Genomic DNA, 22,654 nt, shown 5'->3' with positions numbered 1-22,654 from the left:
AATGGCTCTTGTCTTACCTTTCCAGATGCAGTCACGGGGTAGCTGTCCACAAAGATCACGTAGTGAGGAACTTTGAAGTGGGAAATCTATAAGCATAGAAACACCTAACCATTAGTCTTCTTGTAAAGGCAAAATACAGTCTATCCATTTGTTACAATTATAGTTTTACATTCAGAAACAGCAACCTATAGAAACATGATGAATGAAAGGGATTCATGAACATTGACGGTTCCTTTTACCTTCATTGAAGATGTGCTCCTTCACTATTGACTGTTCCGAAAGACCAGGTGTGGCAGCGAGAGCGATACCTCCCAACACCACCTTCCTGTTTTGCCATGAGTTATTTTTTGAGTTCAATTGTATTCCTCACCTCACTTCACACAAAATGGAGTCAAAGAAAGGTGCAATGAAGGGGCACCATTCTAATAAAGAAGGTGGAAAATAGTATTATAATAGTATATAATGAATTCACAAGGAAGGTGTTGATCTCGTTGCCACAGTCTTTCAGAAGAGTCACGTCTTAAATGAAGGTGAAAGTAACGTAATGGTCATATATCTCTAATTTGTCATTCACATGGATTATTATTGTTTTATGCTTGTAAAGCTATTATAAAACTATTAAAAACATTTTTGAGAGTCAAATCAACTGCTGATGACGGACTTCTGGTTCCAGTAACCAAGCTAAAGATGCCTGTGTTAAAAATACATTAGGAAGACTGTTGGACATAACACGACTATCTAGCATGCCATAGTGCATCCCAGAAAATGTATGCGAACCGGGGAAAGATTTTGGCATACATTTTCAAAAAACAAGCTTCAACAAGGTTCCACAAAGTTAGGAGTGCTCCCATCGATGGGCCACCAATCGGTATCGTACAATATCAGTGAAAAAGGACTATCGACATTGGCCGATACTTTAAAATGCCGATCCCTTCCACCGATCAGCTCCGCTCCCACTACAGTATTCAGAACAAGCGTGTGTGTGGGACTTCCAGTCTTTGTGAGAGTGCTAAGTTTGCGCCCTGCAAAACGTGCCTCAAAGTCAGCTACAATATGTGCAATACTACCTTTTGTTTACTGCAATTCCACATTTTGGTTACTGCAATTCTACATGTTGATACTGTATAGGTTATTGTTTTTGATGTACATATATTTACATTTATTCTCAACAACACCTGCCAATTTTAAATGTATATTATTATTCCTTGTTTTATTTATATTCTTCCCATATTTTTATTTTTATTTTCTACAAAATGCACCGTGGAGTTGCACTCAAATTTCGTTGTATTCAATACAATGACAATAAAGGCGATTCTGATTCTGCAAAACATGCCTCAAAGATGTCTCACCAGGGTGAGGCTTTTGAAAAGCTTTAGATTGGTGCAGCATTTGGGGCAGAACACTCGGCAGGGTGTGGTGAGTTTGAGTCTCACGATGTGATCATCCATCAGGCAGAGCCTATCAAGCCCAAGACAAGTCCCAACCCGCTGTACTTGCAAGTGTGGGCAAAATTTGGGGGATGAGTACCACCTCAGGAAGGATTTGGGAGCATGCAGACACTATGTAGCACTTTTAGTGCAGGAGGAACTTCCATTGTGTGCGAGGCTTGCGTTGGACTGATGCGTATCATGCAACAAGTGTGACGCATGACGAGTGAGCATTTGAAACAGGAGTTGTGAACACTATCACATAGTAGATATTGTATCACCTCTCGGGACACATGCGCTTCAGAAGCCAGCGGATGTGGCTGGAGGGACCCAGTAGAGGTGCATAAACTTGCTTTTCATTCAGGTTTTCAATGAATAATGTAAGAAGACTAAAAATAAATGCATTGTGAAATACAAAAGATGAGTTTCGGATACTAGCATTTTGTTCATGTTCTGGCTTTGTTTTTGGCTTGAAATAAGCTATGAAAATAAATGTTTCAAAAACGGCCATTTTCAATTTGTAAAAGTAACTCTCATAAGAAAAATCCATGGTGACCTCTAATATAGCCAGTAGTGCAACATTTACACATTTTTGTGATCATTATTAGTATTGGGTGATTTCACTCATGGATTATCAGGGTCTGTATCGGCAGCACAAAATCCTGATCGGAACATCCCTACATTAAATCAATCCTAATACATGGGAAATTAATTGATCAGTAATATAGTGATTCCCACCCACTGTGCCATTAAAGCTCATCAGGTGTGCCACGGGAAATTAATCCAACTTAAACCAATAAATTGTACTGATGATACAGGGCTGCATGGTGTATAAGTGGTTATCACGGAGGCAACAAAGCTTGGAGACCTGGGTTCGATTGCTCAGGCATCTCTGTGTGGAGTTTGCATGTTCTTCCCATGCGTGGGTTTTCTCCGGGTACACCGGTTTCCTCCCACATTCCAAAAACATGTTAGGTTAATTGGTGACTCCAAATTGTCCATAGGTGTGAATGTGTGTGTGGTTTGTATATATGTGCCCTGTGATTGGCTATCGTCCAGTCCAGGGTGTACCCCACCTACTGAGGACAGCTGGGATAGGCTCCGGCATACCCGCAAACCTATTGAGTATATCGGGCATGAGGCGGGGTTCACCAAGGGCTGGTCGCCAGCCAATCACAGGGCACATATAGACGAACAACCATTCACACTCACATTCATACCTATGGACAATTTGGAGTCGCCAATTAACCTAACATGTTTTTGGAAAGTGGGAGGAACCGGAGTTCGGGGGAGAACATGCAAACTCCACACAGAGGGTCCACAAGGGTGGAATTGAACTCCGGTCTCCTAGCTGTGAGGCCTGCGTGCTAACCACACGCCGCCATGCAGCCACTTCAAATAGATGACAAAAAAAAAATTTAATCAGCTTTTAGTGGAAACCTTGGGGCCCTAGGCAGTTGCCTGTGACACCCTTGTGTGTCAAGGCAGAGAATATTTAGTTATGTTTTTTACTTTCTATACACAACAGACCAAAAATTAACTATTCAGTATTGTTTCGCCTCCTTATTCAGTGTTTTTGCAGTATATTGTTATTTGGTTAAAGCTGCAAATCACAGTAATCTGTGTGTTATGCCCCACAAAATGTCGGCATCCTCTCTGTACCCCTTTCAGGCAAATGGCCCTATGATGCTGTACATGCGATACTATGCTATTATTATTTTTTATTATAAATTGTTATCAACTTGGAGTGAATTACATGGGCTTTCTTTGAAAATATTTGAAGAGAGAGTGCATAATTGGATCACATTTTATTACATGGATTTAAAAATGTATTTTGAGAAGAAATACGCAAATACGTGGGATAGCAAACGCAAGCTGCAAATATGCAGCAATATACATTATCCACCTGTGCACTCACTTGGCCTTTGCAGAATGCTCTTATCTCCTCTGCAGTCGATGTTTGCCCTTCCTTTAGTCTGATGGCTGCACACACTTGCTCTGCGAGCCTCTCATCTTTCACTCCAACCACCTTCAAGAAAGAAACACACAGCATCCTGTTTTTTTAATTCATAACAAACGCTAAACAATGTTTCTCTGCTGCCTTCCAGTGGTAAAAATGTCCTAACCTGCACATCCTGCACTTTGGGGTGAGAGAGGAGAAAATTCTCTATCTCTGCAGGGTAGATGTTCTCTCCTCCTCGGATGATCATGTCCTTTATGCGTCCCTCAATACGGCAGTATCCCAGCGCAGTCAGACTGGCGATGTCACTAAATACAAGTATAACTGTATCACGTATACTGTTATGAAACAGGTGGTCCTGTATGAGGACATAACATACAAGCCAGAGCCAAGCAACTTTCCACTTCAATATTAAAGGGACAGTTGTTGGGTTTTTTTGGGTTTGTTTTTTTGACACAAAGTTGTATGCCATCCCCACCAGCAGTGTACTGCATTTTATCCCACACTTCATCACATGAGTTGAGTTCTGGATGGGTTTTGGCGGTCATGAAAATAGTTCCAGTGGCAACACAAAAATAAAGAGTTTTGCTTCTCGATATGTGTTCAAAAGAGTAGTACATTTGAATCACAAAGCTGTTTTCCACGAAAAAGTCACATCTCACAACTGCCCAGCGTTATTTCCACTCCTTATTCCTTCTCCCTTCACTGTGTGGTACTGCCTGCTTATATGTTCAACAGTGCTTACATGTGCAGATGACGAATGATGAATATGCAGCGCAAATATATAAAATTTGAGTTAGGCAAGAATACTAGCGTCAAGAAAGTATAACTAAAAAAACAAATGGCACAGACTTGTGTCTGAATCACCATCTTTTTCCTTTCACAGACATTGCTATTAGCTATTGCTATTGCTATTAACTTGGACTTTTTGCCATATTGGCTATAATGTGGGAACCAAGTGGCCAGGACAGAATAGCTTTGTGTGTGTAGTGCACACTTCAGTGAGGAAGAATAGTGTCTACATGCCCAAGACAGATGAAGAAACATGATTTTTAGAGTTCTGCTGCACCAGCTAACAGCTAATTAGATGCTACCTACGACCATGTTTAGAAGCTAACGCTATGGCACTTGAAACAAGCATGTTTTAAAGTATGCACCGTGATAAAAAAAAAAAAACCCAAACAATCACGTTAAGATTCAAGGCAAAAAATTGTGCATGAGAGGAAAGGGGGACTTATGAATCATACCCCCAATAACGATGCTGACATTAGCTTCCAATTCGACAGCCTCCAATTCGATTTAAGTTGGTATTAACCTAAAATGCAACGTGACTGTTTCTTCACTGATTGTCTGTTTTTTGTGACACTTGATGTAAAAACATTTCAGGACACCCACTATTGTTTTTTTTTTCCTGTGCTGGACGAGGTTGTGCACAGTGAACTTTGTAAAGACACAACCCCTCAAAAGACATATATTCGCATCTCTATGTGAGGAAATGGAAGCGAAGCATAAAGCCTTATTGCTCCATACGGAGGTCCAATGGTTGTTGCGCGGTAAGGTTCTGACCCGTGTGTATGGCTGTGAGAGGAACTTAAAATGTTTCTGACAAATGAGAGGTCTGATTGCTCTAAATTGTTTGCAAGTGAAAAGTGCTGCACAAAGCAGGGACATTTCATCCCTACTTTAATATTGTGTTACTGTGTCTTTAAATGTGCCGAATATCTGTAAACGGCTGTTAAAAGCACACAAAAAAGTGCAGCGTGATCATCTTACTCTAGCTAAGATCTTTGTCTCCTCCTTTAGTGCTCAGCTTGGAAGTGCTCTGCGCAGACCTGTCAAGGTTCCCAAGTATAAGAGAGCTTAAGAGTCAGATAACCATTGGATTTTGTGCTGGAAACTATCATAAATTTTCAGAATTTGATCAGAAAGCCACAACGTCAAGCTGAACCACCTACTGTATTGGTACAGACAATCTATCCCGGTGAGTCCATTACTGTGATATCCAGTGTTAGCCACATTAGCATAAAGCACCTGTTGATTAGCTGTAAGGATAGCCTCTTGCTTTATTAAAAAAAAACAGCTGGGATAACTGCAGATGATGGAACTGTTTTTGCCCATGTGAAGGTGTTGTTCTTTCTTTTGTGCGGTTGCACTTGAGTCTGTTGTAATATGATGTTTTGGCGAACTTTGGCTCTCAGGCCCATTTAATGCAACAAGTAGATTAAGTTATGTTGAGATTCTCCTGTATGGATCCTTCATTCATTCATTAATTTTCTACCGTTAATATTTGTTAAAACTGTCATTATAAAAACTAGTGTAGTTATAGTAGTTACATTAAAGTGCACTGTGCATTTGTGAGACAAAAACCAAAGATACATTTCATTGTTTGTAAGAAATACTTAAATATTAATGCTGTGTGATGGGCCATGGATCTCAAAGGGAAAAAGAGAAAAATAACTGAAGTGAACAGAGGATGAAACGTTTCTTGGACCGAATCATTGGCATTCATTGCATTCATCTTACATGCCCGATGTTGAGAAGCTGACGAGTCATGTCCGAAAACAGAAGTCACATTAAACGGGTAAGAACACAATCCTGTCATAGGCACATATTTAGTAACAAGCTGTTTTTATAAAGTGATTTCTGATTTTCGCCAGTATATATTTGGAATGACACGTAGGGATATTATTGTGTTTTGTTGCTTGGTCCGAGTGTTACAGGCATTTACCTTGGACAGCTATGTAGGGTGAACTTGCATGACCTTTGAACCAGGAAGTTCGTCCAATGTGAAATGCCTCAGGGCTGGAATGTTAAAATAAAGTTGGTTGGAAGCAACGAGTATTTTCCTTCTCTGCTGAAGTCAGGTCGCCCTTACTATGGTTCAGAGCTGAATAACACTGACAAGTTAACACGAGGATAGCTACGTTGGTTAGGTAGATACTTTATACATCTATCTACCTACCTATCTACCTACCTGACAAGTTAACACGAGGATAGCTACGTTGGTTGTGTGTCAAAAGAGAAGAGGACAGCTTTTACCCTTTGTTTTACCCTTGCACCGACTTGCTTGGCATTTGCACAGAAATCAAACTTAAACTGTATTAATTTGATTTTATACACTTTACCTTTTCGAAAGGCTGCTGTTTTATTTTTATAAATCTAGGCTGCGTTTTATTGCACTCTGTTTGTTGCCCATATCAGGGGCACATTATGCATGTTCCATTTTGTTGTTGTTTTTTTTTCGAATCCTCAAACTAAAAATGACATAAAAAAATCTGATTTCTTCGTTGCATTTCTTTAATTTCATCAAAGCAATGAACATAATTTATTAATATTGTAATGAAGTTAAACTTGAGGCGCCGTTGCTGACCCCTGGATTAACCTAACATGTTTTTGGAATGTGGGGGACATCAGGGGACTCAGGTTAATTGGCTACTCCATATTGTCCATAGGTATGAATGTGAGTGTGAGTGGTTGTTTGTTTATAGAAGACACCCCCTTGATCCTTGTGAGGATAAGCGGTAGAAAATGAATGAATGAATGACTAATGCTGAATTCATGTTCAGTGTTAATGGTAAATAGTTTCATTGTAAAATGCATTTCTTTTGTAATATGGTACACTTGAAATAAGATTCATAGAGCAGCTGTTGTGCAAAAGAAGATCCCAATGGTAATTTATGATTCTGATTTGAAGACTTATGAAACTTTGGGTAGTAATTGTCGCTGTTTTGTGGATTGCATCATCCATCGACCACCACATCCGCCTACTCCATCGATCGCCTCATCTCCATTACCCATCCATGCTTCAGCTTCACTCCGCCAGTCATCTCCTGGATTAATTCTACTGTGGGAAAAAAGCGTGGTAGGACATTGTATGAGTGCACTAATTTTATTTATGTGGGGATTTTATGGTCATAATCTATTTGTGTACCGAACTTTAATGTTGTGTTCATCCGTTTGGGACCGGTAGTTTTTTTTTAATAGGCCAAATCATTTAAATTAATCTACTTCAAACTGGCAAGGTTGTTTATGTATGCATTATTTATTTCAATAGTTACAGTAAGCAGACACCAGCCAAGTTCCTCCTAAACCCAGATACTAGATAGCCCCAGATCTAAGTGAGATATTGTCACTGTCTTAAAAGGACAGGCACCAAAGTGGGGTTACACTGGCATACCTTGGGAAAGTTGGCTTCAAAGCCCTGTCAGATGGCTCTTGTAGCAAGACCAAAGTTATTTGTATCTACTGTTGCTGTGTTTGACTATCACATGGCCTGCCAGAGACTGGAGCAGTGCAGGTATAGTTTTTATTGTCATATACAGTGGTACGTTGGCATAAGAGTGGGCCAACTAACCAGTGTCTTTCACATTTTTACATCTCTCTGCTGATTTTTGCATTGAACTGCCAGCTAAATTGGAGTTACACCTGCTATTGACGGACTGTCAATGTGATGACCGTGGCTGAAGTCCAGTGTTGTGCTAGCATTAACGATTTAGCATCGAACTACCACAATGATGCACATTAGCACGCAGAGTCATCAAATCTTACCTTTATGCATTCCCACATACATAGTTTCAGCATTTGGTGGGAGGTAGAAAGTTAAAGAAAAACGGGTAAAATATATCCAAACATCCCTCTGTGCAGCGGTGCGTCCAATGACCGTCACAAAAGTAGGACAAATCATAGCTCACATTAAACATTCATAAGCTGGGGGATTTGTAAGTAATAGTTACTGTATTGTAATAAAATAATATTTACTGTAATATAATGATTAATGTGTATTTATATTAAAAGAGAAATTAAATTATTATTGAGTTTGCCCAGTTTGACTCTCGCCCTATGTTTTTTGCCCTAGGTATTTTCATTTGTATTGCATTGTGGCAATCCTTTCTGAATGTTCCTAAATAGGCTTTTTTATTCACAAACATTTAGAATTTAAAACCAGTATCATAAATAAACAAATCTTATTTTGAGCTGACACTGTAATAAAAAAAAATGTTTGTTGTCAGTGTGAGACGTCTCACTTGCTCACATTTTGTATTTGCTGAACATTTGTGGGGGGTTTAAGAGCTAATATACTAATAATACAAAAATATACTTGCAGACTGTATTGTTTTAAATAACACTCCGAGTTCCGAAATTGATATAATTTACATAATAATCTGATGTAATTATCGTTGTAGTTGCACATCAAATCGTTTACTAGAAAGAGCTTTACCCTATTATTACTATAGATAAAAACTTTAATGTTCTGTATAAATTTGTTTTTTTGTTAGTGGTGTGCTGCCAGATTTTTGCAATGTAAAAAACATGCCGTAGCTCCAAAAAGGTTGAAAACACTGGTCTACCATATGAAAATATTCAATTTATTAACATTGAATCATAACGTGCAAATTAATTAATCGCGGTCAGGTCTGAAACCAATTAATTGCTATAAATAATGGTCGACTGTATTACTTTGAGCGACACAACCATATGCATCTGTTGATTTAAAGTGTTTTTCGGTGTACCAGAGGAGAGTCAGGTTGATCAGGTTGCTTGTACTCATGGAGCTCTGGTGAAGAGTGGATGGCAGTGATTGGCACTCGTGTAAGTAACCACTAACCCACAGTAGCTAACAACTTTTACTGTAATTCATGGAAACCGGTTGTTGCAATTTTTGTAAACTGAACAACAAAATATTATTATTCTATGTAATTTTAATATTATGTGGGCCAAGACTCAAGAAGAAGAAATACAAGATGAAACGTAGTACGTGAAACTGAAGTTTCTTTGTGCTGGAAGGGCATCTGTTCTGTATAAAGCTCTGGAATAGCAAGAGAGTACTTATAAAGAAGTGGTGGATGTCTATGTATGTGCTCGCAGATACAATCTCAAAGCTGCCCTATTATGTCAATTTTCGGCCCTTTGACTTTCTGATAGTAATTTATTCTTATTAATGAATTTGTCCAACCTGTTCAGGGCTCTACATTAAAAACAATGTTATTACTTGTCCTTGGGGAATCCTTAAGGTGAGAACTACTTGCCCGAACTTACCTGAATATGCTGATAATTCATTAGATAATAGTACTGATGCATTGTATTTGGAGGAATGTCTGAAACGTATGTTAACATGGCATGCCATACTACCTTACACATCGTAGTCGTAGTAAGCAGTGATATTTATAAGTTGTGCACCACAATGAAACATTATTGAATAGACACATTTGTGTACTAGTAAAGTGTTTTTAATCCAGAAAAAATGCTCAATGGTCAAACAATAATTTGTGAAGCAAAGGTGAGAAAAATACACAGAGAAATGGAACTGCTAGATTTTGTAGCTTGTGCAAAATCAGCACTTGGTATTGGATCTAATCGGTGGTGTTTCATTGTGACCACCTCAAATTGTCACAGCAATGTGATTCACTCACCTGTGCCATCATTTGATTAGCTGCCGCTAATAAAATACTTGTTTAGGAGGCACTGTTTCATCAATTTTTGGTGTTTTCCTTCAGAAGTTGTTGAAGAATTAGACCATGTTGGCAGGGACGCCATGATAGATTCCTATTCAAAAGATCGCTGATTGGTTGATCACGAACAAGAACGGGTGTGGGTAAAACGTGGACTGTGGATTGCGGACCGCGGCCTAAATAAATGATTCTGATTGGTCCATTTCAAGATTTGCAAGGATTGGTTTGCAAATTACCACCGGAATTACGCAGTCCGTGTTTTACCAACACCCAACAAGAACCGCTTTAAAAAAAAACTCTTTGCAGTATGGCATGCCAAAGTGCACTTGCCCGACAGGAATATCACTGATTGGATTTACTTGCCCAAATTTGCCCTACTTGCCCTAATTTTCTTTAGTCGAGAGGCAGGGTACATCCTGAACTGGCCGCCAGCCAATCACAGGGCACATATAGACAAACAACCATTCCCACTCACATTCATACCTATGGACAGTTTGGAGTCGCCAATTAAACTAGCATGTTTTTGGAATGTGGGAAACCGTATCCCCCGGAGAAAACCCACGTATGCACAGGGAGAACATGCAAACTCCACACAGTGATGGCAGAGGGTGGAATTGAACTCAGGTCTCCTAGCTGTGAGGTCTGTGCGCTAAACACTCAACCACCATGCAGCGGCCTTGGACATATACAGTATAATTATATGAAGAGCAACTCACCCAGTCCTGTACCAGCGGTCTTGGGAGATGACCTCTTGGGTTTTCTCATGCTCATCCCAGTATCCATGCATCACACAGCTGCCTCGGATTAGCAGCTCACCTGTGCTCCCCAGAGGTACTGTCTCATTAGTGTTGACATCCACCACTTTAGCCTGTTGTGACACAAGTCCACTATAAATTGACATGAACTTAATTTGATAGGAAACACCAGAAAAAAAAATACCTCAACATGGTGCATGACGCAGCCAACAGTGTGCAATTTCAGCTCGTCATTGTCAAGTGGGAATCCCAGAAATGTGACAGGGCTGTTCTCAGTTGTGCCATAACCTATCTGATCAACACATGATGCATAGTATACATACACACATCTCATGGTATCCAGTAGAAGTTGATTTGGGTGTCGTTAGATTGTGCTCATGAAGTGTTCACTCAGTGTACCCACCATAAGCTCTTTCATGTTCATGTTTGCTCTCACTTTTGCAAGAAGCTCTGGGGGACATGGGGAAGCTGCCATGATGCCTAATGCACAACATAATAAGTAAATCAGTCGATTCGGTATTTATTACAGTTGCCGTTCTCACATTTTTCTTACCAGCTTCCACTGATGAAAAATCATACTTTTGTAGATCTTGCCGGCTGACCATGTCTGTGTACATGGTTGGAGTGCCGTAGATGAAATTGCACCTTGAAGGAATACATTTTAAATTAGTATATATGCTGATGCACAGTAATTTTGAAATGTTTCAAGGTGTTAAGGTTGGCATAAAACCGAAAACGTGTCAAACTATTTGTTTGTTTTCTTTCAGCTTTTTCCTTACGGAGTATCAGGATACTATACTACTAGTATATATTCATATTTGCAAAATTCTTTGTTCAGACGCGTTTCAACTTTTTTGTTATTTGAATTTTTGGCTGTTCTGTCAGGCAAAAACAAAATGATACACAAAAAAATCAGACAAATGACAGGTCTATGGCCCACGTTGTTGTTTTGTGTATATGATGCAAACAATAATGTTTATTATTGTTAGCTCTTTAAGCGCCAGTCACAAAATTGTGACAAGCAACATTGGTGAATTGCTGAATTTAAATTAAACCAGCATCTGTAACGTCAATGTGAGCATCCATCAATTTTCTATACCGCTTAGGGTCGTGGAGCATATCCCAGCTGACTTCTATTCCAGCTGAGAGGCAGGATACACTGGACTGATCACCAGGGCACATCGCAGAACACATATAGACAAACAACCATTCAAGTCCATACCTATGAACAATTTATAGACTCCAATAAACGTAACATGCATGTTTTTGGAATGTGGGAGGGAACCGGAGCGACCCACCCTGGGAGAACATGCAAACTCCACACAGAAGATGCCCAAGGGGAGATTTGAACCCAGGTCTCCTGACTGTGTGGCCAACATGCTAACCACCCGTCCCTCAATCTGAGCAAAGTTTGTAAATTCATGGACTTTGAAGCCCATGTTTGTGCTCGCCACGACAGTCCACTTGAGTTGATTATTTGCTAAACCATGTTCAGGGAAGGTAAAATATAGTGGCATAAACAATACAATCTGCAAGAGACTCCTCTGCAAAAATGCACTGCTAATAGATAAAAGTGGCCAGAGAATACAATGACCTGGATGAATGAGAATATCCACAGGCATAAAAAAAAATCCAAACTCACATGGCCCTGTGTGAAAAGTGCCGCCCTCTAACATAACTATGGTATCACACCTGACTTTCTCTTGCTACACCTTGGTGTGGCCTGATTACTGCCACACATGTTCTCAATCAAGAAATCACTTAAATAGGACTTGCCTGACTAAGGGAATCATGCAGAGGAACAAGTACAACGTTCTGGAATTCCCATCTCAGTCCCCAAATCAGATCAGTTTTGGTCAAAAAGGAATGGTCAAAAATACCTTCAACCAGAATCCAGACCCTCATTTGAAGCTATAGGAAGCATTTATTTCTGCAAAAGGAGGAGAATCTACTAAATATTGATGTCATTTTATTTTTTGGGGGGGTGACCAAATTTATGCACCTGCTTACTTTTGTTTCAATAATTATTGCATGCTTTCTGTAAATCCGATAAACTTCATTTCACTTCTCATCTATCACTGTGTTTTTCTGCTATATGATATTTAACTGAAATCGCTGATCCCAACAACCAGTGGTTTATAAAGGTAAATCTTGAAAATGATCAGTGGGGCCCAAACTTTTTCATACCTGTGTGTGTGTGTGTGTATGTGTGTGTATGTATATTAGGGGTGGAGCCAAACCCGAATACGTATTCAGAACAGAACAATAATGAATTCAAACCAATACTTTTTAAAATATTTGTATTTGGGGACAATGAAAACATATCAGAAAGCTGCGTGTCTTCGTGAGGCCGCAGTGCATGCCTGGATCAGCGAATGTAATGAGTAATTAATGTTTAGCAGTTGGGGGCAGGGACAGAGAGACAGAGAGACACAGACTGCTCGCCTCAAAGCTGGCTGACTGCTCCTCACAAGTTCAGGGAGGAGGCTCTACTTCATTGCATCCGTATTTTGCTTTGTAAATATACTACCCTTCATGTCAACTGGGTTTCAGATTCTGTTTTCAACTATTACTGATTGAATCCCTGAGGAAACAGTTGCACTTTCTTTAGCAGTTGTCAATCACTAGCTAGAAGGGAACGACGAGCTTGTCACACAAGGAAATCACACAACATCATAACAGTCGGACTCACAGTGTTATTTTAGAAAAAACACAAAATCATCGAGTAACCTAACACTGAAAAGGTAGGTAAGGTGGACAGAAGCAGCCAAATGAATTATTGCCGCACCCTGGCAGCCACGTTCAATGAAATGCTTTGCTGGGAATAAATGCATGGAAATCCTTTAAATAGTTGATGTTTTTTTTATTCTAAACTCGTATTGGTACTTGTATACCTGTATTTCTCACCTACCTTTTGAGTGCTGAGTTGCTGTGTGATGATTTTAGTGGTGTTTCGAAGATGGCACCATGTGTCATGATGTGAAAGTTGCCCCCGTGACCGCTTGTTTAGTTTCCTTCTATGCCTTAGTTCCTGTTTCCATGTTTCCTGTTTCCTGATTTTGTAGCCACTTCCTTTGTTGTTCCTTTCTGTTTGTTCCCACTTTGACTTGTTTCACACTGTAATTTTCTGTTGCCTATTTAATTCAGGTGTGCACTTTTTCCTGGTGTGCCAAAACGTGATCTCCTGCAATTTCCGATTAAGTTGCCTCATGGCTCATTTTAGGCTCTTGTCAAATCAAGAGCTACCTGGTGTGCATCACTGTTTATCGGTCTAAATTTAGTGGGTGTGAACAGATGTGTGGTGGAGCTACCTTTCATTGTGAATGGCCTCCAGGTTGGCCTGGCTGTCATAGGCAGTGGAAGGAAAGACCAGTGTGATTCCATGCAAAGCCATGCACATTCCTCCCAACACAGACCCAAAGCAATGGTACAATGGCACCGGCAAACACACCTTCACACGAGGCTGATGGGAAATAATGTCAACAGGGCTCACATATAATACTTGCATTGAAACATGTAAACCAAATTTTAACTGAGATTGCTTTCACACTTGTTGTGACACGCATGTTTGATTAAACAGCTCTGCTCATACGATTCATTTGGTGTCGTCTGAAAATGGGAACTATAAAGCAGAATATAAAATAAGATCAAGACAGCAGACTGCATATTGTAGTAGTCATGTAGTACCAATGTGCACACAGAGTATTTTTTAAAATATATGTTTCGTCTAGACAAGAGTGCCAAACTGGGTGAAAAAAGTGTGTGAATGCAGCCTTACTCTCCAGTTGTAACCCGCTCTAAGCCCAAGGAAGTAGGCATTATTGACAATGTTGTGATGGGATAGCGTGACTCCCTTTGGATTGCCGGTGGTGCCCTGAAAGGAGGGAACAAGTAAGTGCATGCCAAATGGGGTGACACAAGAAGCATGACAAGGAAGCAGGGTCATGTTACAGAGGTGAACTGAATGTTAATGGCTTCATCGCATGATATCTTGCTGTGGAGCTCCATCAGCTGTCCGTAGTGATGACTCTCTGCCGCTTGGAAGACGTCATCCACGTGCAGCATGCCTGGCTGACGGCTGTCCGTCACAATCACCATGCGGAGGTCAGGTAGCCTTTATGTCATTATTACAAAAATAATAGCACATCAAACAAATGTCTCAAAAAACAATAACAAAATGAAAGTACTCACTTAATAAAAGGGTTTTGTATAATGGTTGATCACATCAAGAAGTAACAAAACAAAGCGAAGAAAGTGAAATATTCACAAATATAACACAATAATACCATTCACTCATGTTGTGTTGTGATGAGTATGATACTGTATAACACATACAAAATGGGACACAACAGGTATGTTATTGGACTGGCAGAGATTGATACTGGCAGCTCTATGCATAGCCTGGGATGAGTGGCCGCTCACTCATCTTGTATCTGGCAGAATAAGAGCAAGCTAGCTCGCCCAGAAATTTGGCATTATTCAAAGATTTGTAGAATATATCTAGTAAAATAATTTTTTTTCCACGGCCTGGGTTGAAGAAAAATGGAAAAGCACCCTCCAGTAATACACATGCAGTCCCAAACTTTCTTTTATCTGAGGAACAGTTTCGTATCAAAATAACTGCCCTCTAAATCTGCTGAAATGCGATACAGAAAAATCTGATGCAGCACATGACATCTTTTGGAAATGAGAACAGGCTTACTCCATCTAAAATATAATAATAATAACCGAACATCAACAACAAATGCACCACAACAATGTACAGTAAACCTCGTATATATCGGATTCAATTGTTCCCACTGGTTTTGTCCGATATAAGCGAAATCCGTTATATGCGTATACCGGAAAATGTCCGTTTTACGCATATATCGGATTTATATCCGGTATATGCGTAAATCGGATTTTATCCGTTATGAAAAGGCACTTCTTTGACTATGTTTCCAATGTACCTGGACTGGGCAATGAAAAGAGACGTAAGGTAATGAGAATTTAACTTTATTGGACTCTGAGCATAACAAATTGTTAATTAAGCTAGGCCGTGTTACGCCCGTCAGGCTTACGTTATTTCCAATAGTGAGGTTAAGATCTCATTCACTGCTGTGCTAGTATTATTGACGTCACTCACTTTTATATTTGTCCTAAATCTGGAGCCAGGAGAAAGACAATAGCCAGTGACATCAACAAGATTAGCATAACGATGCGGCCATCCGATATATGCGAGGGAAATTTAATGGAAATGCATTGGAACGGGACTGGAGATTTAGTCTGAAATGGGCGAAATCCGTTATAAAAAATCCAATATATGCAATGAATTTTTATTGGAAATGCATTACAGAAAAATCGGTTCTTTTTTATCTGTCCGTTGTGAGCGAATTTCCGATATATCCGAGTCCGATATATCCGAGGTTTACTGTATAAGTAATATATTCTCTGTGTAGCTGTGGGTTCTCGAGGCCACGTCACTTCTTCAATCTCCAGTCTCCCAAGGAAGACTTTATGAACAGTGTAAAAAAGAATAAATATGTAATTTGACGCACACATCTAACACAAAAATTATTAATTGGTACTTTTCACTGCAAAAATAACAAGATTAATGTGTGACATGAACACTTTAATAATAATAATAAAATAATAAAAATAATCTTGTACCTGGAGCTCTTGATGGCCTCTGCTTGTGACATGTCAATTTCTGGGCAGAGCTCCCGCAGCATGTCACAGAACCTTTGGGTCTTAAAATAGCTGGGACACACCACAGCTTTACACTGGACCTACAGTAAGCATCAGGTTATTTCATAATGAAAATAATACAAAAGAATGTTGAAAACAAACCTTTTTAAGAGTGAACTCCACTTCTTTCAGTTGATAGGCTGGGTTCAAAGACACCTGTCAGAATCAGGTCACAGCATCATAACTTGTATAAAGTACATTTATTTTATGTAATTTTATGTCATTGCGGTAAATCTTTGTGAAGCCAGTCAGTGTCACTCGTTCTTGGCATACAGCTTGAGGTCATCCATGTGACGAGGTAGAGATGAACTCCTCATTGAGTTCTTGTCCTTTTGATGTTGTGCAGTTCCAGGCACTCCAATATCCATGTATGTGGCATTGAGTCGTAGGTTTTTTGTAATCAGTGCACATGTTGGTGCTTCTGGTCTTACAGTCTTGGCTGATTGCCCTGACAACCAGCAGCTAGTGTTTGACTCCACTGGTGTTACTGCCAATACCTGTCTGCGCTCTGCTCATTTAGTGATCCATATGCCTATGATGTATATATACTTTACATTGGCTACTATAATGCTTGATAGCAGCTCCCATGTGGTGCTGAGGAAGGTTATTGGTCAGTAGTTTGATGTTGCTTACATCTGAACTTTGGTTAACTATTCTGGGTGGGTCTCCGATTATTATTCTGCAGCCAGTCGGCATGAATCATGTCTGGCCATGCATGGTGCTGTTCAGCTCTTCATCTTGGACACTTTTGCTTGGATTTGCCATTGTTATGATTTCTGGGAGGTCACTCTGCTCTGCTTGTAAGTCTGCCATCCATTGGGCTGAGTTGTGTGACTCTCAGTTTGAGTATTGCTCAGTCTCTGAGTCTGTTATGGTCGTGTTATCCTGCTACTGACAATGCAGCTAATTTAGCTGTGTTGTTGGAGAACATCACATGTAACAAGGTCATGCCACAGCATCTCAATGAGATTAAGTCAGGACTTTGACTAGGTCACTTCAAACTCTTCTTTTTGTTTTTCTTCAGCCATTCAAGATGTTTTCTGGCAAAATTGAGACAAGCCTTAATGTTCGTTTTGTTCAGCAGTGGTTTTCTTCTTGGAAATCACACACGGCCATGTAGGTTTTATATTTGTTTGACAATGTCGAACATTTAAGTGTGACGGCACGGTGGTGGATCAACATCAATGTGTCATATTTTAACACAAAATTCAAGTTTCAAATGTCAATAGCTAAAATACTAAGCATGCAAGTAATGCTGGCATTGTAATTATTATGACAAAAATGGTACGTGTCTGAGTTTAAACCAAAGATGAGTGGGACACTGTTGTTGCTGCTAAGGGTGGCCCAATGAGTTATTAGTTGTAGGGGCATTCACGTTTTCACACAGGGCCATATAGGTTTGTATTTTTTTCTCCCTTAATAATCAAAAGTTCAATTTAAAAACAGCTTTTGTGTTCAGTTTTTTTGTCATTGACTATATATGTATGTATATGTAAATGTGTTTTGATAATACGAAACATTTAAGTATGACAAAAATAAGAAATCAGCAAGTGAGCAAATACTTTTTCACACCACTCACACAACCATACACACACACACACACACACACACGCTTAATTTATAATCTCAGCAGAATTTAATGGGAGGCTTCTTGGAGATGGTGTACCTAATGTAATGGTAATAAATTAATAACAGTAATAATGACTGTTTATGAGCATAAAATATTTACTGATTTATGTGTACAGTATGCCTATGAATGCATTTTAAATCTTGCATATTTCCAATGATGATAATTTTATGTTTAAAAAAATGTCACATTTTGCCAGTTATTTTGTCTAAGCAAACATTTGTGCATGCTAAGCAAACTGAGTAACTTCATGGGTCTAAAGTTACCTTACATTCGGTAATATTCAACAGGTTCCATGCACTTGCCCTGTTTCACCAGGACCAAAAGTCAGCTGACCTGTATGATTCCCGCCTTGGCTGAAGCAAACTGGAAGAGGACCCATTCATATGTATTGGGTCCCCAAATACCTAGACGGTCCCCTCTCTGCAGGCCCAGTGCCAGAAGACCTGCCGCCACCTTGTTAACCTGCACAGACATCATAGTAAGTTAGCTCTATGACGACATCATCTTTGAATTTGACACAGTCCAAGTTTTCCTACATCCTGCTGAAACTGTGCAAACGTTTTCCTAACACCATTCTGCAGGAAGACCAAGGCCTCACGGTCAGGCCAGCGCTGCGCAGCATCTTCCAGGCTCTGTCCCACTGTCTGGTTGAGTAGGGAGATGGTGGAGGTGCCGTGGACATAGCTACTGGTCAGAGAGGGTCGACATGGAGGACTGTCCACATGGAGTCGCCTGGTAATGCATTAAATAAAACCTACATGTGAGCACAATTATTAGGCAAGTCAGTATTTATGTCATATTTCTGCATATTTTCCAACTCCAATTTCTATAAACTGGAATGCTAATGGAATTTAAGCAGATCAGGTCATGTTTATTGGTGTAACGAGAGACGTCACAGTATAACTGTGCACTGTGAAAGGTGATAACACACTTGTCCCTGCAAGGACATTCTAATCAAATCATAAAACTAAAAAAAAAACATCATGATGTATGGAATGGAATGGCCTTTATAAAAGATGTACAATGAGATTGGAAAGCTTCTCTTTTCAGTGCAATAGTTAAGTAAAAGAAAGAAAGTATACAAAAAGTAAAAAAAAAGAAAGTTTAACAAGATATCCAAGATATACACATAATATATCTATGGAAAGTTACAGCTACAATTGAAACCAGAAGTTTGAAATTTTAGTTTGGACTTATATTTTTTGTGAAAAAATGTACTGCTATTTTTACACAAAAGAACAACTTGATAAGAAACTTGCTATCAGCTGTCCCTGTATATCGAGTCTCGCTGCCCGGACCAAACGCTCCAACATAGCATCTCAAGCCATTCACCAGGAAGTTGAAACGTGGTCACGAACTGGTCTTTGCAATGAACAATGATCCTAAGCATACCACCATCAACGTTCATTAATACCTACAACTGTATTTGTATTTAATAGTAGTTAATTTTGCCATTTTTATGCTTAAAAATGCTTAATTTAGGCCGAGGATACATATAATGTGCTTAATATGCATATTATATTTGGCTGTATTCAACCACAAAACAGCAATAATTTATTGATACATTTTTGGAAAACCATTATAGGGCGATGGTGTGATGTTCGCACCGTGAAGTGACGAGATAGCTATCTACAAAAAATACAGTAAGAAATACAGGTGTGGAAAGGTTTGGTCACACCTGATAACTTCCAACATTTTCATTTATAAATCACTCATTTTGGGATCAGGCATTTCAGTTAAATACATATATCATATAGCAGACGAACACAGTGATAGATGAGAAATGGGGCTGACAATCTATTAAAATATTTGATTGTGATTAATCACATTTTGTCTAAAGTTAACTCACAATCACATTTAATCGCAGATGGAAATAAGTTTTTATCTATAATAAGTAGGCAAAATCTCTTTGTGGTAAACGATTAGATGTGCAACTACAATGATAATTACATAAAATATCATGTAAAGGGATATCAATTTGGGAACTTTGGCCCATTATTTTAACAAATACAGTCAGCAAGCATATTTTTGTATTAATATTTTTCTATATTATTAGCATATTTTCTTAATTCTCTTAATGCTCTTAAACTCGCCCACAAACGTTCAACAAATACAAAAGTTAGTGTGACCTGTTCACACTAACATGTTTTTGTTTATTTGTGTCGGCTCAAAATAAGATTTATTTATGATAATAAGATTTATTTATGATACTGGTTTTAAATTCTAAATGTTTGTGAGTAAAAAGCCCAAAATCCCAACATTCAGAAAGGATTATTATTAAAGAATTGCCTCAATGCACCTTTCCTTCATGAAATGAAAAAAATAGGGCGAGAGTCATAAAACATTTCATCCAAATTGCAAATCTAATGTAATGGTAATATTTCATTTGAACATGCATCGGATTACAATTGAGTGCATCACATAATCAGTTCACAGTTCCACATGTCCAAAAGGAGTAGGAAGAAGCAAAGCGTATTAAATCTTATCCCTCCATCGGTACTTTTACAATCAGTAACTGTTACATTTGTTCACTTCCTGCTTTTCTAATATAGTTTGACTTTTATTTTTTATTTTCATTTTTTGTCACGCACCAAAGTACGAGATGATATAACCATACAAAGACATAATCAGTACCATAGTAACTGTAATGTCATTTCATTTATCTTTTAAAACACATACATAGAAAATAATCTTTATATTACATATAATATTATTTTATTCCAATACTCCATGTTTCCACAGTTTTTTAATGTTTAATGCGATTTGTCCTACTTTTTCGAAGGTCATTGAACGCACCGATGCACCGTTCTCCGATGCAAAGATGGCTGTATGGATGGATTTGGATGTATTTTCCCCATTTTTCTTTCACCTCATACTTGCTCCCGAATGATGATACTATGTGGGAATGCATAAGGTAATTTTTGATGACTTTGAGTGCTCATGTGCATCATTGTGGTAGTTCGATGCTAAATCAGTAAGCACAACAGTGGACTTCAACCACGGTCATCACATTGACAGCCCGTCAATAGCAGCTGTAACTCCAATTTAGCTTTAGCTTTTCAATGCAAAACTCAGCAGAGAGCTGTAAAAATGTAAAAAAAAACACTAGTTAGTTGGGCCACTCTTAGCCACGGTAGCACTGCATATGACAATAAAAACAATACCTGCACTGCTCCAGTCTCTGGCAGGCCATCCATGATTCATCAAACACAGCGACAGTTGATACAAATAATTTGGTCTCACTACAAGAGCCATCTGCCAGGGCGTTGAAGCTAACTTTACCAATCTAAATACTCTTCTTCTTCTCAATTTCTGCTCAATATTTGTTTCAGCTTGTGGCTACAGAGTTACCGTGCTTCAATCAAACTACTGTGGGGGCTGAGGGTCAAACAGGAGGAGTGCACATTAATCGCATTGCATCAAAAAATTGTCCTCCTTTTGCAGAAATAAATGCTTCCTATAGCATCCAATGAGGGTTCTGGTTGAAGGTATTTGTGACCATTCCTCATGTGTTGTTGGAAGTATCCAGCCCCGGCGAAACTGATTCTTGAGCATTTTTAGCAAGAATCTGCTGATACTGACTGGAATTCATGCCATCTTCAACTTGAAGATTTCCAGTACCTGCACTGGCCACACAGCCCCACGGCATGATGGAACCACCACCAAATTTTACTGTGGGTAGCAAGTGTTTGTGATTTAGAATACTGTGTTCTTCATCAGCCATGCATATCGCCATTTGGTATGGCCAAATAACTCAATTTTAGTTAAGTCCACAGCATATTATTCCAAAATGAAGCTGGCTTGTCCAAATTTCATTGTGCATACCTCAAGCAACATGTGCCCAGAAAAGACTTCTTCCCCATGAGTTTCCTTTTCAGCATCCCCCTGTGCAAAGGCCCTGAGTAATTGAACGATGCACAGCATTACCATCTGTCCAAAGATCATGTTGTAGGTCTTTGGAGGTGAACTATTTTCACCATCTTTCACCTCTGTTTATCTGAAGTTTTTCTTGGCCTGCCGCACGAGGCCTTAACTAGAACTGTGCCTGTGGTCTTCCATTTCCTCACTATGTTCCTCGAGAACCTGACAGCTGAAATCTCTCAGCTCGCTTTTTGTATCCTTCCCTTAGACCAGGGGTGTCAAACTCATGCCACAGAGGGCTGAGACACTACAGGTTTTCTTTCCAGCCAGTCACTGAAGCAGGTGATTTTAATGATTAACCCTCCTTTGGTTTGAGGTGTCAATTAAATCACCTGCTGGAGAAACTGGTTGGAAAAAAAACCTGTAATGTCTCGGCCCTCCATGGCATGTGGTTGACACCCCTGCCTTAGACCTTTTGAAAGTCAAAACCAACATAGAAATATATTGCAGCTTGTGAAGGTCTGTAGAGAAATTTGAGAAATACACACACATACAAACTTTTATGTGGACCAACTTACCGACACAGCTGAAGCCAGCTTGCACTGCATGTCCGCCACATTGTGCTGTTTTTAAGTCCATCCACACATCTGAGACTTTGACAACATGGCCGCAACCATAACAAAGAAATGAGCGCTGACATTACAAAGTCAAAATGAAGTGAAAACACTTCTAAAATGTCCGGGCTGATTGACAGCCCCAGCAAGAAAATTGCAGCTTGTCTTTTCTTTGTTGCTCCAGTGTGTAATCGTTAACTGCTTAACAGCGACAAAGTGACCCCTGTCTCA

At 39.3% G+C, this 22,654-nt stretch overlaps 1 protein-coding gene and 1 long non-coding RNA gene across 3 annotated transcripts in view; one reads left to right on the top strand and one right to left on the bottom strand.

Moving 5' to 3' along the window:
• The window catches only part of LOC131103399 (medium-chain acyl-CoA ligase ACSF2, mitochondrial-like), a 23,131-nt gene extending 477 nt beyond the window's left edge, over positions 1–22,654 (bottom strand). The window contains exons 1-15 of the mRNA XM_058049672.1: positions 22,388–22,654; positions 18,485–18,680; positions 18,282–18,410; positions 16,421–16,474; positions 16,241–16,359; positions 14,543–14,705; positions 14,370–14,465; positions 13,903–14,054; positions 11,145–11,236; positions 10,995–11,071; positions 10,776–10,883; positions 10,553–10,704; positions 3,554–3,695; positions 3,346–3,456; positions 18–86 (exon numbers count right to left, since the gene is read on the bottom strand). Coding sequence (XP_057905655.1) covers positions 18–86; positions 3,346–3,456; positions 3,554–3,695; positions 10,553–10,704; positions 10,776–10,883; positions 10,995–11,071; positions 11,145–11,236; positions 13,903–14,054; positions 14,370–14,465; positions 14,543–14,705; positions 16,241–16,359; positions 16,421–16,474; positions 18,282–18,410; positions 18,485–18,680; positions 22,388–22,509 — 1,782 coding nt within the window. The 5' untranslated portion in view covers positions 22,510–22,654. The remainder of the gene's footprint in view (positions 1–17; positions 87–3,345; positions 3,457–3,553; positions 3,696–10,552; positions 10,705–10,775; positions 10,884–10,994; positions 11,072–11,144; positions 11,237–13,902; positions 14,055–14,369; positions 14,466–14,542; positions 14,706–16,240; positions 16,360–16,420; positions 16,475–18,281; positions 18,411–18,484; positions 18,681–22,387) is intronic.
• On the top strand, positions 5,176–20,861 carry LOC131103409 (uncharacterized). 2 transcript variants are annotated; one of them, XR_009119604.1, is made up of 4 exons: positions 5,176–5,368; positions 18,264–18,426; positions 18,530–18,683; positions 20,731–20,861. It is a non-coding gene; the product is annotated as an uncharacterized LOC131103409 (long non-coding RNA). The 2 variants fall into 2 exon arrangements; XR_009119605.1 differs by lacking the exon at positions 5,176–5,368 and adding an exon at positions 7,110–7,249.

This window comes from Doryrhamphus excisus, chromosome 15 (genome assembly GCF_030265055.1).
Source record: "Doryrhamphus excisus isolate RoL2022-K1 chromosome 15, RoL_Dexc_1.0, whole genome shotgun sequence".
Classification (NCBI taxonomy): domain Eukaryota; kingdom Metazoa; phylum Chordata; class Actinopteri; order Syngnathiformes; family Syngnathidae; genus Doryrhamphus; species Doryrhamphus excisus.
This window is presented reverse-complemented; position numbering and strand designations above follow the sequence as displayed.